Source organism: Rissa tridactyla, chromosome 12 (assembly GCF_028500815.1).
Source record: "Rissa tridactyla isolate bRisTri1 chromosome 12, bRisTri1.patW.cur.20221130, whole genome shotgun sequence".
NCBI lineage: Eukaryota > Metazoa > Chordata > Aves > Charadriiformes > Laridae > Rissa > Rissa tridactyla.
This window is the reverse complement of record NC_071477.1, coordinates 10,672,063-10,688,629: the sequence shown is the minus strand read 5'-3', so window position 1 is coordinate 10,688,629 and position 16,567 is coordinate 10,672,063. Positions and strand designations below refer to the sequence as shown.

At 42.3% G+C, this 16,567-nt stretch overlaps 1 protein-coding gene across 9 annotated transcripts in view; it reads left to right on the top strand.

The window, feature by feature from the left end:
* Nucleotides 1-8,201: 8,201 nt before the first annotated feature.
* EYA2 (EYA transcriptional coactivator and phosphatase 2) overlaps nucleotides 8,202-16,567 on the top strand; it is a 99,207-nt gene continuing 90,841 nt past the window's right edge. For 6 of the 9 annotated variants that reach the window (XM_054218820.1, XM_054218819.1, XM_054218813.1 and 3 more), the window contains exon 1: nucleotides 9,677-9,791. In XM_054218820.1, the coding sequence (XP_054074795.1) occupies nucleotides 9,727-9,791 (65 nt within the window). In that variant the 5' untranslated portion in view covers nucleotides 9,677-9,726. Of the gene's footprint in view, nucleotides 8,314-9,299; nucleotides 9,362-9,676; nucleotides 9,792-9,811; nucleotides 10,089-16,567 lie in introns of those variants that run through there. The other 3 variants (XM_054218818.1, XM_054218816.1, XM_054218815.1) reach the window with 3 other exon arrangements.

Below are 16,567 nucleotides of genomic sequence, written 5' to 3'. Positions count from 1 at the left end.
ATTCCCCTGACACTCCAGTTTTATGACTGTGTGATGTAGTGGTAAAGCAGGGCCATACTGATGATCTAAAGCAGAATAACCAGCATGTTTTTCATTTCAGAAGAGAAAAAAAAAAAAAAAAAAGTTTGCAAGAGAAAGTTTGCCAGTTTCAGCACTTCCTGGCCGCCAAGAACATTTACTGAAAATCAATGGTCTGTCCAAAACCTAATGTGAGCAGGAATCGCAGTGCAGCTGTTCAGAATCTATACTGCTTCCTAGGCAAAGTTTCTAAGCCCTTTCAGTCCTTTAGAATAATAAAAATGATTAATGGTCTTGAACACTGTGAACCAAGTGTTTTGAAGTGTAACCTGCTACTTGTAATGCACTCAATATTTCTGATCTGTATTGTACTGGCATACAGGGCCTCTGGAAGTTAATGTTAAAACAGGCAACGTTTGAAATGAATGAAGAGAAGCTCATGAAGTCTGACGGCAAAAACATTTTCTCCCAAACCAAGACATTATTTTCCATCAGTTTGTAAAGGCAAAAAAGAAGTGACTGTAAATATATATAAATATATATCATTTTCTATAAACATATATTCTAAGAGAGCAATGCAGATACCACACAACATTTTATCAGCAAAATAATCCATCTCATTCAGTGCAAGAGTTTGTTGTAAAGGGACCTGAAATTGTTTGGGAGAAACATAAAAGTGTTGGGTCCTCTCTGAGGCCGCGTGCAGCACAAAGAAGTTCAAAATTTCATAGAACAACTTCTTCCACCTGGACTTTCCCATATTCCTGCCCCTTTCGGGTGCAGCCCCAGCCATAAGCACAACCCTTGGAGCCGGTTTGATCTATGTCAAGAGTTGGTAGATTCACCCAAATAATAAAACTCCAGTGAGGCAGAGTAAAATGCTGGTGACCAGCAGATACCAGACACCTGCAATGTACAATCACACGGGTCACCAAGGGACACTTCTCTGGTTTGCACCGAGCCCTTCTCCAGCTGTCCCACGCCCGATCCCCAGGCCTGCTCCCACTGAGGCCACAGTTGCACAACCACCTTCTTCCGGAAAATTGGACACAGGCCTAAGCTGTCAGTTGGCTCCCCATTTACCCCGACTTGTTTGCTCATGCCCTGTACAAAACTCAAGCAAACAAACTGATGAATTCAGACCTTACCTATTTCCAGACATTGTCAGGGCCCTGAATGCACCAAAAGGTCTTCATTGTCTTGACCAGCCTCAGCTGGGACCCCCACCCACAGCCCCTGCCCACTACCCAGGAGCTCTATTTAAGCTCAGCCCCAGGGCACCTACCCCCTGCCTGGGCTGGAGGTGTTTGTGTCTCTAGCCCTGATGCCTGGGTGGACCTTGACTCAGTGCTGTGGGTGGCTTGTCTCTGGTCTTCTCTTTGGTCCCTCCTGCTTTTTGTACCTGGATGGACCCTGGACCTGGTGGATCTCTCCCTGCACCTGGGGTTCTCAATGGGCCCCACCACCAACATTCATCTCTGCCTGTGCTGGGGTCACACTTGGTTCCCAGATCACCTTCCCTCAAGGATCTATTGTTGTTTACTGCTCCCTGAAAAACATAAACTTTAAGTGAAAAGCTGTTGGGGATGGAAAAATCTGCAACAAACTACAATGGAACAAGAGAAAGCTTGACCCCTGGATGGGATCTCTGCTGCTGCTTCAGCATCCCTGCTGCCTGTGCTACCCCATCTGCTTGTTGGATGTAATAGAAGCTCAGAAAAGCATTATAAGGAACACTCAGCTAACATTTATAGAGAGGTAATGTGCTAAGTTCTCTTATGAAACTTTTTACTCTAAATTTACAGGCCTTATATGCAATATTATTTCAGGGACAGCATATTGTATTCATTAGATATTTCAAATGGTATAAACAAGGCAGTAGAAGCCCTCAAATTGCTGCAAACCAGATGGAGATCTTATCATACTACCTCCCACAACTTAGAATAACTTCTCCTTGAGAGCCCCAAGTTATTCTGCTTGCAGCATAGCTGATGAGTGAATCTCCTGGATCAATACTGAACTGTGCCTTGTAGAGCAGATATTTGCCCGTCCCTTCTCTCTGCTAAGGATGGACACAGAGTGCAGCCTCCTGCCTGAGCACTCACTTCACTAGTGTGCAGTAGTGGAAGGTGCATGTAGGCTTAAACAAGAACAAAGTAAAAAATTAGATCACAAGAAGTCACATTTTCAGAGCATAAGGGAACATTTTAGTCTAATTATCTTCTTGGGCACAGAAAGAAAAGGAAACATTTTACCAGAGTCAGTTTTTAAAAGAATTATCCTAGGTAAATTGATCTGCAGAGAATTGCTCACAAAACTGTAAATCGTATTGATTTACTTGCTTTACATTTCTAAAGGGTGACCAATGAGTTATTGGAACGGTGCGCGGAGCCCTCAGTCTCACAGATTGAGGCCGTGGTTTATTCCTGCCTGTAATATGGATTAGCAAAATGCAAGTGATCTCTCTGTTGTAATAAACAGAAAGGCAATTACTATGTTTCTTAACCAAAAATGAGAATAGATTATTTGTGATTTCCTAGCACTACTTGACTAGATCTGAGTTTCTTAAATTTCACTGTATTTGCCTGGCAGTTAGGAAAGAGCCTTTATTCTTTTAATTTGGGGTGGGTCTTTACAGCTTGTAATTGCATGCATTCATTAGATGTAGAATAAGTTGCAGTCTGGAAGTGTATCTCCTTTGGTACTTTCCAGTTCTTTGGCGTGTAACGTTTTGCCCTTTCATTAGCTTGTAAAACAAATGTAAAAGTACTGTGAATACTAGTGGTGGGAAAATAGTAGAATGATCTTCTGCATCTATTGTAATCTCAGCTTGTTTTAAAATAATTAGCAACCATGTTTTGGAGCATTTTTTTAAGTATTACATTAAATCTTCTAATTAAAATTTTGAGGCAGCCAGATTGACTCATCTGAACGGAGCAATTAGTTTGGCAGAATTGACTCATGTTCATTCTACCTGACAGCGCTCCCTTTTGTGGGAATGTAACTCTTACTGTGAAAATGTTGTACTAAGCAAACCTTAGTTCCGCTCATAAATCAGTTTGATGAAAGGTTTGAAAGCCTGTTTCTATGGTGTAGTTAAATTACGTTGAAAGTACAACCGAATTTGTCCCTAGTTTTTTCCATCAAGTATGATGTGACTTAAAGAAAAGTTTGCTGAAGACAGAGTACAATTTAGAAAGCCAGCTGAGATTTCTTGAACAAAAGTAGATAGAATTTAGGTAAACATTCTCCAAGTTTAAAATAACGGACTGAAGCATTTGTCTTTGATTATCAATTTTAATGTACATTATGACACTTTATTCCCACGGCAAACAGGCGTGTTCAAAAAAAGCTCCAGAGTGCTTGCATTCAGATTCCTAAAATCAAACTCCTCCTTGCAGTCAAAATCCGATGTAAAGTTGGAAGAAGGATGGCTTTTGATTCATGTGTGAAGAAACTTTCCAAATACTTGCCAATTCTACAAAATAAATTAAACGGAAGATTTCTGGAAGACCAATCAGCCACTCTGTACCAGAGGTGCTGCTGAGCTGCTGTCGCAGCAACAGCTAAGGGACTTTGATGCTCTTGCATCAAAAGCTAACCAGTGCCTAATTTGGAGCCCACCCAAAATTCAGCTTTTTTTGGCTTACTATAATATCAACTACCTGGAGGCAGATGCAACACTATATGGGTCAGAAGTAACTTCAGTGGTGTCCCTGAATTACGTTTTGCCACGTGCATGCTGCTCTAGTCATAAAGAAACGGAGCCAGAAGTTGTAATTTATGAGTAGGTTTGCCAGTCTATGGAATTCATAAGTCTTCCCTGAGGAGGAAGCTGATATCTACAAAATACTTCACCTGAAGTGTAAAAAAAAAAAAAAAAAAAAAAGAGAGGAGAAAAAAAAAAGCTAACAGCCCATGAGAAAACAACTGCACAAATACCTTCCATCTTCCTTCATAGCTGCATGAGTGGACCATGTGTCTTCCTTTCGAACCACAAATATATCCTATTTTCAAAGGGAATGTTCTTTTAAGAAAACTTAATACAAGTTTTCTTAATCTGCCCTATAATGCACATATTGATTAGAGTTTGAAACTGGCCGTTTTCCTGCTCTGCTCTATTGCAAAAAAAAAAAAAAGGAAAAAAAACCCAAACACCCCAATCATGAACCTCCTCTCCAAATGGATCAGTGTCCAAATTCTTCCTAGTGATTTTTTTTTGTTACTGGTAATTGAAATAACATTTCAAACCTTTAAAATACTGTTTGAGCTCTGTCTCTGAGCAGGTTTTCAAATCTCTCCTGCAGCCCATCATTCCTCCCACCAGCAGAGCCATGGCCATTTCCCACATACAGAGTCGGGTTTGTAGCTGGATGCGCTGCAGTGAGTCAGCGGAAAGCCTGTATTTGCACATAATGCTCCAGCCCAAGCGAAGAAGGCAGCATGTCACCAGAATTTTGCTTTCCCATTAAGTTATTAAAAAAGCTGTGGGGAAAAAAAAACTCGTGGAGAAAAACTATCAAAACGGTCACAAAATTTATTTTCCATTTTAATACCTTTCCATATAAATTAATTGTTAAGCAGCGGTGCTCACAGGTGAAATTGGGTTTGTTCCTATTTTAGAGATGGCTGGCCGCAATAAAGAGCGGCAGTATCCCACCCTGCAACAAAACAGAAATTTTTTTCTCAATGGATGCATTATTTGTGAAATTTCACTGTTGTCATAGTATAAATCATTTTTCTGTTAAAGCACAAGGAAACAGGAAGGATGGAGTGGAAGGATCTTTTGTTTCTACAGGAGAAATTCCAAGCAAAATAGTGGGAGGGTTTAAAAAAAAAAAAAGGGAAAAAATTTCTGTGTTTTTTTTTTTTTTCATTTCAAGCCAGTAGTGGAAATTGATTAATGAAGCCCGTCTGTAGCTGGTACAAAGGGCCAAATCTTCAGCTAATATAAAATAGCAAGCTTCTACTTTTAAAAACCAGAAAGAGGAAGGGGACATAAAACTGAAAAACAAACAGGCATATTTGATCATTTAGTGGTGAAAAGATCAGGCACTCCTCAGTTGCAGGGTTTTATTTTTGTGCATTGTGTCAACGATTGGAAACCATATGTTTTAAGACCGGCTTCAATAGTATCAGTAGCTACAGTCCTCCTCTCAGATTACTTTTTACTGCCTGCCTAATTTTGAGCTTTAATAGCTAACATGCACTTTGCTTATCAGTTACAAATGTTCTGAATTTTGATGAAGCGGCCTAAACAACACACATTGGTTTATCATCGGTACTGAAGACCCAACTAACAATTTGTTTAATATTGGGGCCTGCGACTCTGCAAACAAGTATTTCTTAGAAATAAGAAGAATAATGTTAAAATCGATGGCTCTGGATGCTGAATATGAGATGTTAGCGTTGGGATCCTGACACAGCTCTTCTCATCCCTGGAAGAATCCATCCTACAAGGTGCTGAGCCTTTTGGCATCAAAAATGCAACCAAGTATAGCACCGTTAGGTCCCCTCGGGTGGCACTCCTGTTAAATAGCCGGTCCCACATTAAATCACACTGAGGTCAGTCTGGCGTTATTAAAATTAAATGTATGTTTAAAGTCTTAATGTCTTTCCAGAATCAGACCCTTCGTACCTTGCAGGATTGAGCATCTATATGAAATAGCTCTTTTTATGTAATTCTGGTTAGCTCTACAACAAAGAAATTCAAATAGTGTCTAGCTTGTGTTATTTATCCTCTAATTACTTGAGGACAGGGTACCTCTCCTTTGTTTTTAAAGCGCTGCATAAATTAATGATTTTCTAACAATAACAGCAGCAGCAATTCTGGGCATTTACCAGAGAGGAAGCAACCATTAGCCTTGAGAATGAAATTTCACTGCAGTCCACAAAATACTGTGTTAGGAAATATTATGGTTGCCAACTTTTGCAATTTTGTTGAAAGTCTTCTAAAATGTGAGGGTTGGGGTGTTTCGGTTGTGTGGGGTTTTTTTTTTTTTTTTCACAAAGCCTGAGCTCTGGCATCATGTGAAAACATGAAAATGTGAGATTCTTAGTTTTAATTTTAGAAGACAAGTAAGTTACTCAGCATTGTGGTTGCAAAGAGAAATTGAAAACATGAACCCAAGGGCCAGAGAACAATTAGTAAGACCTCAAAATGCATTGCTTTTAAAATCTTACACTTTGTAAAGCAATTTTGTGATACTCAGGGTGTTTCTATGCTTGGGGTTAAGCATATTCAGTACCCCAATAAACCCTCTATACCCTTTTCTGGTGGTTTCTCACCTTGGTTTGTACCAGAGGGTGGGATCAGATACTACTTGTCAGAGAGGATGCTGAAGTTACATATTGGCTCATTTCTCGTTTTTAAAAATGGAACTAGTTGTTTGTGCTGAAGTAACTGTTCATTTTGACAATGAGGTGGACAGCAGAAACTAGAAATGTTTCCTCAAGGGAAACACACTTTCCACAGTAACTAAACTTTGGGATCCATCCCCTTGCCTCCTCAGCGGAGAGGCCGAGTAGCTGTGGGCTCTCCCATGCTACGGGATGAGCTCTCCGGATCCCAGTATGGGCTGGCTGCTCAGGTCCCACGGGGTGCCCAAGGAGGACCATTAGCTCCTCAAACTGTCCAGGACACTGACACCCAGCAACTGGGAGCATTTCCATTTGGTGAATATATAAACTTTCTGCACAGTTTCCCTTTATTCTTTAAGTTTACAATACATGGGAATAAGCACAGGGTAACAAGTTGGGCAACCCACCTTCTAAACCTGCCAAAAAAAATCCACCATTCTGAGAAATCCCTGGCATGATATGAGTGACAATGACCCAGCTTGAAGAAATGGAGACTTTTATTGAGCTACTAGGACTTGCTCCTACTCTGTCTTGTCTTGCAGCCTGGTACCCTGTGCAGCCACAAGACCTGTGCACCCCAACCTCTGCGGGGCAGGAACCAGTTTGTTCCCTTGCCTTTCTAAATTGCTTTTAAGATCTACAGGTATTTTGCTGGATACTAACAATGACGAAAATACTTAAAATTCCCAATTGAAACGTATCCTTTATCTTCCTCTCTGCACCCTTTTCTCACCATGCCCTTATCTACTTTTCTAAATATTGCACACAGTGTTTTTAGTAAATAAAAAGGATATTAGAGTAGACAAATAATGTTTACCTACCAGCTCAAGAAAGGTGTTTCTGGCACCAATTCACAAGTTACAAAAATTACTTATACCGAAAGGGACAAGGAGTGTCTTTTTGTGTGCAGGGTGCTGTATAAACAATGAGGTCCTAGTCTCTGCCTGGCTTTCTGTGGCATTACCACAAACAATACTAATTCTTAAATACCTGCCTGCCTTTAAGCACTTAGGTAAATAATTGTATTGATTGTTGTAGGACTATTCACATGCATAAAACTAAGCATATATTCAAATATGTTGTGAAATCAGGGGTCGAGTGAATTTTGCGTGCAAGGCATTTTCAGATGATTAGGATATATGAACTTACTTGTTAAGACCAGCTTCAAAAGCAGCTAATGTGGCAATCGTTTTTTTGGGCAGGGCAGGGGGAGGAAGTAAAAGATGGGTTTTTTTCAAGACGGATCTAAAGGCTTTCTTGTACTTCAGAGACTCCTCACCAGAACCACGACTGCAGGCAAGAAAGGCAGCAAAGGAGTCCCCCAAACCAGCAATCTCTCCGAATTTAATGTGAGAACGGTGTAAACTCAGACCTGCAGATAATCCACAGGGAAATCAGGGGGTTAGTGCTGAGAACTGATGGGGAATAACAACTGAAAGAGCTTTGGTTTTTCTAGGCCGGCGGGAGGTAGCTCATGCTAGGAAGCCTGCCAGCTCTGAGCTGATGCTGGGAGCTTTGTCTCCTTTGGATTGTAGGAACACACTTTGCAGTCGAACTGATCTGAGAGATTTTGATAGTAAAACCAGCTGTCTCGTTGCAATGATGTTTTTGTTCCATTGTCAAAATTTTGAGTCAAATCCATGAGTGGGCCGCAGCTTGTTCAAACCCTGAACTCAACACCCTTTGTGCTCCTTTGGCTTTTCCACTGTGGTTCATGGGATATCTCCTTCCTGAGGAAAGGGCTAGGTGTAATAAAAGCCGTCGGTGTGAGGACTTGCAGGTCTCCTCCGATGCCTCCCCAGTGCTGGAGAGGCAGAACTGGAGAGCTGCAGCCTGCCTCAGGCTGGTGAGACGGGGGGAATAACGAGGAAGAGTGGGATGTGGAAACCAAACGCCCCAATGCCGCTGTGGCCAGGCTGCATCCCCAACAAGCAGGTATGCTGGTGGGAAGGGGCAGCTGTGTGGTACCTGTGCTGAGTATGAGGACAGGTTGGCATGGGCAGGGTGAAGATGTGCGCGTGGTGTGCAGTACAAGGGGATACAGGGAGGGTACACATGGTGGGAGGCCCCAGCCCCATCTCCTCAGCGTGAGCCCTCCAAAGGTGCCTGTTGCCCCTCTCTTGGATGTGCAGATGATGATGCACCTGATAGAGGTGTCATCGGGCAGGAGCAAAGTCCCCCTCAACGTGCACGTGGCAGAGACTGTCTCTGATTTTGTGCTGACATGGGAGATGGAGAAGAACCTCTGTATGGCCACAAAGCCACTCCGGTTCCCTTGAGGAGATTGGAGCTAGAAGTAAGATCAGCCAGGGAGCTTTCACCCTGTGGGGTGCCAGGAGCTGTGATGTTCTGCGTTGGTGAGCGCGGAGGGATGGCCCATGCCAGTGAAGCTGTATCTGCAGGTCTGTGGGACCTATGGCTCAGTGGCATAGCGTGCGTAAGAAAAACAGCCATCCACAAAAAGCTCTTCTTTTTAAATTGGTATTTAAAAATTGTTCCTAGGGATCAGTAACACAAGTACTGTAGTGAGAATGATGACTTTCATGGAAGCAGAGCCTACAGATAAGGTGGTATTCAAGTGTCCCCGCTTTAAACCACGAATTTCTTTTAAAAACTTGCAGCCAAATGTACATTGACTGCACTGACGAAGATAAAACTGTAGCTATGAAAGCGAGAAAAAAAAAAAAAAAAAGCGTTAAGAGAGTACCTGCCATCGGTGAAAATACCGACTGGCTTTTGCCAGGAAGCACGGGGGCAGCGGCGGGGACGGCTCTCTCTCCGGCCAGAGCGGCGGCGGTGGGTGGCAGGGGACAGGTTAGTGACAATAGCGGAGGGGCTGCCAGGGCGTCCCCGCGCTCCGGCCGGGCCCGGCGGGGTGCGGGACCCGCGGGAGGCTCCTCCTCCGCTCCGGCCCCGCAGCCCCGCGGGTGCTGGGACGCGGCCGAGGGCGCAGGCTGCGACACGCCGCGGCCCCACGCGTGCGGTAGGTGGGGTGCGGGACGGCCACCCGGGCCGGCGGGCAGCCCGGGGGAAGCCCCGTCGCGCTGTCGGGGGCCGGCGGTCCCGCTGACAGGCTACCGCGGGGGGCGGAGGGGCCGGGGGTTCCTGCCCGGCTACCGGGGAAGCAACAGGTCAGATGAACCGGTTAAAAATCCCCCGCGCCGTCCCTCCTGCTGCTGCGTGTGCCGGCGGGACGGCTCCGCACTGCTCCGCGCCCCTCCGCAGCCCGCGGGCTCCGGCGGGAGGCGCGGCGGGGAGGGGAGGTGGGCGCGCCCCGGGCGCAGCGCGGGGTGCGGAGCCACCGCCCCGCTCCGCTCCCTTCCGCGGGCATGCGCGCCTGCCTCGCACATGCTCACTGCGCCCGCAGCGGGCGCGCACACTCCGCAGGGCTGCGGCTCCGCGCTGCGCTTACGGTGAGTAGAGGCGGGGGAGGGCCAGGGCCGCGGAGCGGCTTCTCCTCGCGCCCGCGGAGGGGGCCGGTGCCGGACTGCTGAGCGGGGCTCTGCGTGCCCGCGGCTACTAGCCGGAGTGTGAATCCGCGGAGCGGGGCGAGGACGCGGGGCAGGGCGCTGCCGCGGAGCGGGGCGCTGGCCCCGAAAGCCGTCGGGGGAGCGCGGTGAGCCGCTCTCCGCGGGCGCGGAGCGGCGCCTTCCGCAGCGTGAAGCGCGTTGGGGTCCCGCCTGCGGAGCTGCGACCAAGAATTAACAGAGGTAGTTGGTTAGTCGATGCGCAGAGTTTGGTTTTACCTTAAATCTGTCTTCGTTTAGTAATTGTTTTAAAAACTGAAGTGTGCGTTTAAATAAAATGCTCTTTTTCGTTGCTTATACGAGGAAAACTTGTACTGTGATTTTTGCAGTTTAAGTAAACTTTTTTTGGTGTTAAACTTTGCTTGAGCGCAGTGAATGGCCTCTAAATGAAATTATTTATGGTATACAACTACTGCTTTTCAGACATTTTAAATAATGATATATTCTGTTCTATAAAATTGTAATTGTTAAAGTACATATGGTTAACCAATAAACAGTTTATTGGTCTGCATCAAACTTATTAACAGAAATTTTGTTCAGTGTAGTATCGAATTCACACATCCCTTAGCGCTGTTAAAGGCAATGGCAGGAACGGTTTATTGTTTAATCTTTCTCATGGAGTTTACAAATTTACTGAGAATTTCTTATCTCTGCAATGCCATCCATAGAAGAGTTTCCCCCCAATGCGTTGAGAAAGGATGTCTAAGTTCTTTCTGCCTGTCTACATCTGTGTGTATTAGGGCAGTCCCATCCACAAAAGATGGCTTATATTTTAATTAGTAGTTCTGTGTCTAAACTAAACTAATGTTTCTTAGATCATTTCTTACATGTAGTGTTGCATTGTTTTGTGTTACTTGTTGCTACATACAGGATAAAGGTTTTTCTCCTCATCCTTGTTGACATGAATAAACCATTTCTATTCTTAAACAAAGCTGAATTTTTATTTCTACTTTGAAATTCAAGGCATCATGTGGCCTCAAATGTTACTCATGCAAGTAGGAAAGACTTGCCATACAAATGCCTTGAAAATAATCAGTGCTTGCAGCTTTGGAAGCATTCCAGAAACTTTTTAAGCATGATTTGAAAATTCTCTTGAAATGGCACAGCAGCTGATAACTTGATTTAATTATTCTAACTTACATCTCTTAGTTAAAAAAAAAAATAATCTTAACGTGTGGTGCAAAATTAAATTGTGAAATTGAGTCAAATTGTCCACGCAATTCTTGTGCCTCTTCTACTCCCCTACCAACAGGTCAAAACATTTGGCTAAATAACAAGCAGTGTACTCTTTTGGTTTTAGGCTCATTGATTTGTTTTGCTTTGCTTTATTTAGCCCATTCCCTCCAGCTCATTTGCTTTTAAAATACTATGTAGAGACATGATTCCCATGACTCGCTAATCTTATCACCATTATTTGGTTGAAATGTTTGAGATCGACTCCTGTTTCAAATATCTCACAACCTTGGCAGTCTTAAATTTCATTAGAAAAGCTTCATTAGGGAGAAATAAAAATGTTGTTGATAATTCCCCCTCCAACAATAAGCCCCATATTCAACTACACGATGTGTGCAGATACACCTTGATTATACAAAGGAATTAAATTCAAGTGTTAATATGAAGAACTTGATCTCAGAATATCACTTGAGGAATTTGTGTATTGCTGTGGTGTTGTGCTTAGCTAGTTGATATGAAAATGTAATAATTTAACTATTAATCCTGCAAAAATTAGTTGCATGTTTAACTTCAAGCCTGTAAGGCATCGTGCTGAAGTCGGTGTGGCTGTATTTGTATGTCAGTGTGTCTGTGTGCACACTACTGACAAAGAAAACAATTCAAGAAGTTAGTAATTTTCTGCTGTCTTCCCAACTGTTATTTATGATGTGTAGTAGTAAAACAGCTATTCTGGAATCAGCTATAATTCTCTTCAGTAAGATTTGTTTCTTCTGTGCCAAATTTTGCAGTAACCAGGTGGTTTTAAGGTGTCTTCAACTGCGGAACAAGCAAGAACAGTGCTGAAGACTAATTATTCCTTGCAGTAAATTCCTTCTGCAATAAATTCACAGGTTGTTAGACTTAATCTGTGGAAATGATTGTTAAGATTACTTGCGCAGTGAAAAATGCTTTTAAAATTTTGTGAAAACTAGCAGAAGTTCTTAGAATGCTAAGAAAATATTTTTGAATTGATTTTGCCTGGCTGGAGTCACTTTTATTAGGGACAAACTGTTAAATGAAGTTGCAAATTCAAATCCTTTTCATAAACCACAGAATGTTGCACTTCTAATATGAAGATTTTAAATATATCCTGTAAGTGGAGGGGTCATTTGGTAGATCAAGTAGGGAAATCTCGTACTGCCGTTTCCAATGTCCAGTTACCATATGCATGTGTATTGTTCACAGCAATAGCAAGAGGAACTTGATTAGTACATGGTGTAGTCTCCTGGACTAACAATCAGGTTCTTTTCATTAAATGTCACATTGTACTACACGGAACAGAAAAATAGTTGTACCAAGAAGGAACAAAAAAATATATTCAGAGCCATAAACAATAGCATATACAAAAGTAAAGCCATTCAGGTTTTAGATACATCCTCCTTTTCAGTGGCTTAATTTAGTAAAAAGTACAAGATTTATTTTTTTTTAGTGTATATCTACTAAAAAAAAAAAAGCTACAACTGCTTAAACCTCTTGGCTTAGTATTCACTTTGATATGAACAGGGAGAACTAGGCAAATCTCTTTCCCTCCCTTTTCTACTGTAAAGCCAGAAAGACCATCCTGGCTGGGACTGTTTGTGAAGAGGTCTCATCAGAAAACAATTGCTCATGGCAGGCTAATTCTTAAAACAATACTTCATCTTTGTTTGCAGATCTTAACTCAAGTAATGATGTTTAACAAACACCTTGTTTTAATCAGGTGAGGATAAGCCTCTCAATTAGGATGCAAATAATTGCTCATCTGGGTTTGGTCATTTGGGGCCTGGAGGTGTTGCCATTTGCAGGTAGGTTTGGTACTACCAGGGTATTGAAGCAGGAGGGAGGAGGAAGCGGAAATATGGATTTAGGACTCTGCAGTCATCTTGCAAAATATTGTTTGATAACTGCATACAAAACCCAATCCAGTTCCCTTTTTCGGCAAGCTGTTCAGTTGCTCTTGACTTACAGCTGCAAGAGGCGTGAGAGGAAAATTGGATCCAAAATAGTGGTCACTGCATAGATGGTTCCAGTGAGTGTGTCACAGAGTGAATATTTAATTAAAAATAGTCAAACTTCTTTTCACTAAGTCTTTCTACTTGGGCTTTTAATTATGTCTTTCATTTATTTATGTATTATCGTATTTTTTTTCAAAGGTGTGTAAAAAGAGAGGAGAAAGATTACACGGCTATAAGCCTTTCCATTTAAAATTATTTGTCTGCAGCTGCTTAAGCCCTAGCATTAGGAGTCACATATAAACATGTTTGTTTAACATCCGCGTTATCTGTTAGATTGTACATGGTTCATTAACATGGAGAGAATACTTTTTGTTTAATAGTGTGTGGGACCTGCCAGAGGTCAGAAGAGGTTGTTTGCCTGAAGTCGAGATGGCATCTTGGCTTTGCTCTCATTCTGTTTGTCACCTCTGCTGCGTCCGGGAAATACTTCATTAGTGCCGTGCTGAGGTATTTTCCCTCGTGTTTATGTACAGACGCTCTGTGGAAAGCCAGAAGTCTGCTGCAGGGTTGCGGTAAGCTTTATGGAGGATTTTAAGGAAGTTTTGTTATAATTTGTGGAGGATTGTTTTAGTTGGGGTTCGATTAGAAAAAGCAGCTTGGAGAGGGGAGCCCGGGACGTTGTTGTGGTGCCCACAAAGTGCGTGGCTGTAAATCGCATTTTACGGAATCGGGGAGATGGGGGTCCGATGGCTTGGGAAGTTCGGAGAGTTTTGTATGCCAGTGAACAATGTTTTGTTGGTGTGGCTGGGTCACAGTCAGACTCGGAACAGCTGTAGCTGGTGGTAATGCTGAGCTGAGACTCAGGAGGAGAGGTGGCACCTCTGTCTGCTGGGGACAGGGCAGGAACGGGCCCTTGCGGAGTGCTGTCCGCTCTTTCTCCTCTTGACTAGAAACATGCTTGGATATGTGAAACTGTATCAGGGACACTGGAAATACCTTGCATAGAAGTAACCACGGCCTCAAGTTTGAAAAGGCTATTTAAAATGTTCTAATAAGATTTATGTATGCAAGCCAATGGCCATGCACTGCACACAGTATTGAGGCACAGATGTGCACACGCACACCTATGCACATTTTAATTTTTCATTTCAGCTTCTTGAAAATATTTCTGAATGTTTCTGACAAGTCAGTGATTTTCTCCAGCCCGACTTGGATGGTGGAGCTGTTTAGACTTTTTTTGCCTTGGAGGGAGAAGACAATTTAAATTTCTGTTAGGAAAAAAACAAAACAAAAAAAAAAAAAAAAAACCAGAAAATTGACTTCTATGATTTTTATCAAGCAATGACCCCTGGTAGATAATAACCAAAAGACATTGAATTAAATGAGCGTTATTATAGAGGTCAAAGTGGCTGTGGAAGATGCAATGTGAATGAAGCATACCGCAAATGTGCAGTTTTTTAAAAGCATAACAGTAAAAATAGAAGGGATTTAAAAAAAAAAACCAAAAACTGAACTTCTGTGTTGATTGTACGTTGTAACTGAAGTACAGTGAGGGCCTGGATATTGTTTTAAAAAAGCCAGCAAAACAGCTATTTCTAAAAAAAAAAATAGTAGGTTCCCTCAGAAGGGTAGAGAAAGAGAACAAAAGTAAGCGTTATGTTGGGGGGGAATGTCTGGTGTAGGGTTTTTTTTCTTTGAATTATTTTCAACAAGTACTTACTCTGTTCTGTATTTTTAAGAAATTATGTGGACAGCAATTTTGTTTCTTTACCAAGGCAGTGAAAACACCAAGAATCCTTTTTATAATTTGGAAAGAATGTCAAAAGAATGAAGTAGTTAAACCTAAGTGTATTAGATCATACGCCTTAAATGCATAAATAAGCATAACTGCAATCACAGAAACCAATGTTAAAACCACCAGGAAAACTCACCCACAAACCCTAATGACTTAAAGGGAATGACCTCAGCCATTGTGAAATTTGTGCCTATTTGTTGACTGACATTTTTTTGTAGAAGCAGAGTGCGTGTTTCGTTGGGGTGTGGGATTTTTGTTGTTTGAAAGACTTGCTGGGGGGTTTTTTGTTGTTGCTGCCAGGTTTGAATACAAAGAGTGAAAACGGGATTGAGGCCGGGAGAGCCTGGATGTGATTTGGGCCTTAGCGATTCAAAAAGCAGGTGAAGGGTTTGTTATTGATGGACAGAGACTGGTAGAAATTGATTGAAGTTTGTTTTTCAGATGTTAGAAACTTCCTTGATGATAGCCCATTTCTAACTTATTCCCAGCTGGTTTCCTCTTAAGGAAATGAAGGTTTAAAGTATTTGGTTACAAACCTGAGATTTCTTCACGTCCGTGTCTTTACGTGAGTGCTGCATGAAATGCCGGTATCATTCATCTCCCCTCTGCTTTTTGGAGAGGAAATTGATGCACGGTAGAACCTCAACTTGCCTTTGCTGTAACACCACTTAATAATTCAGGGAAATGGAAGTCTTGAATTATTTCAACAATAATAGACTTCTTTGGGAATGTTTTTAAACAAACCAGTGCTACAAACTGCAAACCTGGCCAGAGCCGAGTCACACTGCAGACAAGGCTTCTCTCTGCTGCCTGTTCCTGGCAGTGGGCTCCTATTTTTCTGGGATGCAGTAATTAAAGGAGGTCCATATTTAATTGCCTCCTCTTAGATGTGCAGAAAGGTTTAGGAAAATGAGTAGTTTTGTGCTGTTTGGTGTCTAACTCTAGGCGTTCAGTCTCATGGTGCGGAAATTCTCATTCGCCGTCCTTGCTTTTGGGAAGGAAAACAGCCCAGCTAAATAAATAAATAAAAATCCTAAATGAAAAGAATGATTTAATACTAGTCAGTCCAGATAGTAACTAGTTAACCCACAGAGAGCTGACTCCTCTCTGTGCTGGAATGGGCAGATTTCAGAGAAACTCAACCAGAGTAGGGAAGCCTGGTGCTTCCAAACAAAGACAAGGGGACGTGGGGAAAATTTCTTAAACTCAGCAGATGCCTTAAAAACTGGAAATGCCTCTAGGATTACTCAGGCACCCACAAGAAACAGCGAAGGGAAAGTGGGGCAGGCATCTGATTTTTTTTTTGTTGTTGTTTTTAAAATAGGTTGAGTAAGCAAAGCAATCTGGGGGCCCCAGTTATTTACAACTTAGTCTGCGCACCATGCAGAGTGCCTTATCAGCTGTCTCAAAGGCAAGTTTTGCGTCTATTGCAAATTGTGTCTCTTGATGACACATTTGATTCAGCTTTTTGCCGTGTAATTGTCCTACAGCTACTTTGAAATAACTTTGATCAGGTTTGAATATAGATCCGAATCACCAGTTTTGATTCCCCTTGTGACCGCTCTTCTGTGCTAAATTACTATCTTTAGTGTTTAATTGTAATTATCTGGCAATTCTTTGATTGTAAGTCAAGTCAAAATGTATTTACAGAATACTTTACTTTCTGTAAAAGCTGACAATGTGTACTTGAGTTTGTAAACTATGCAAATTTATTATTTTTT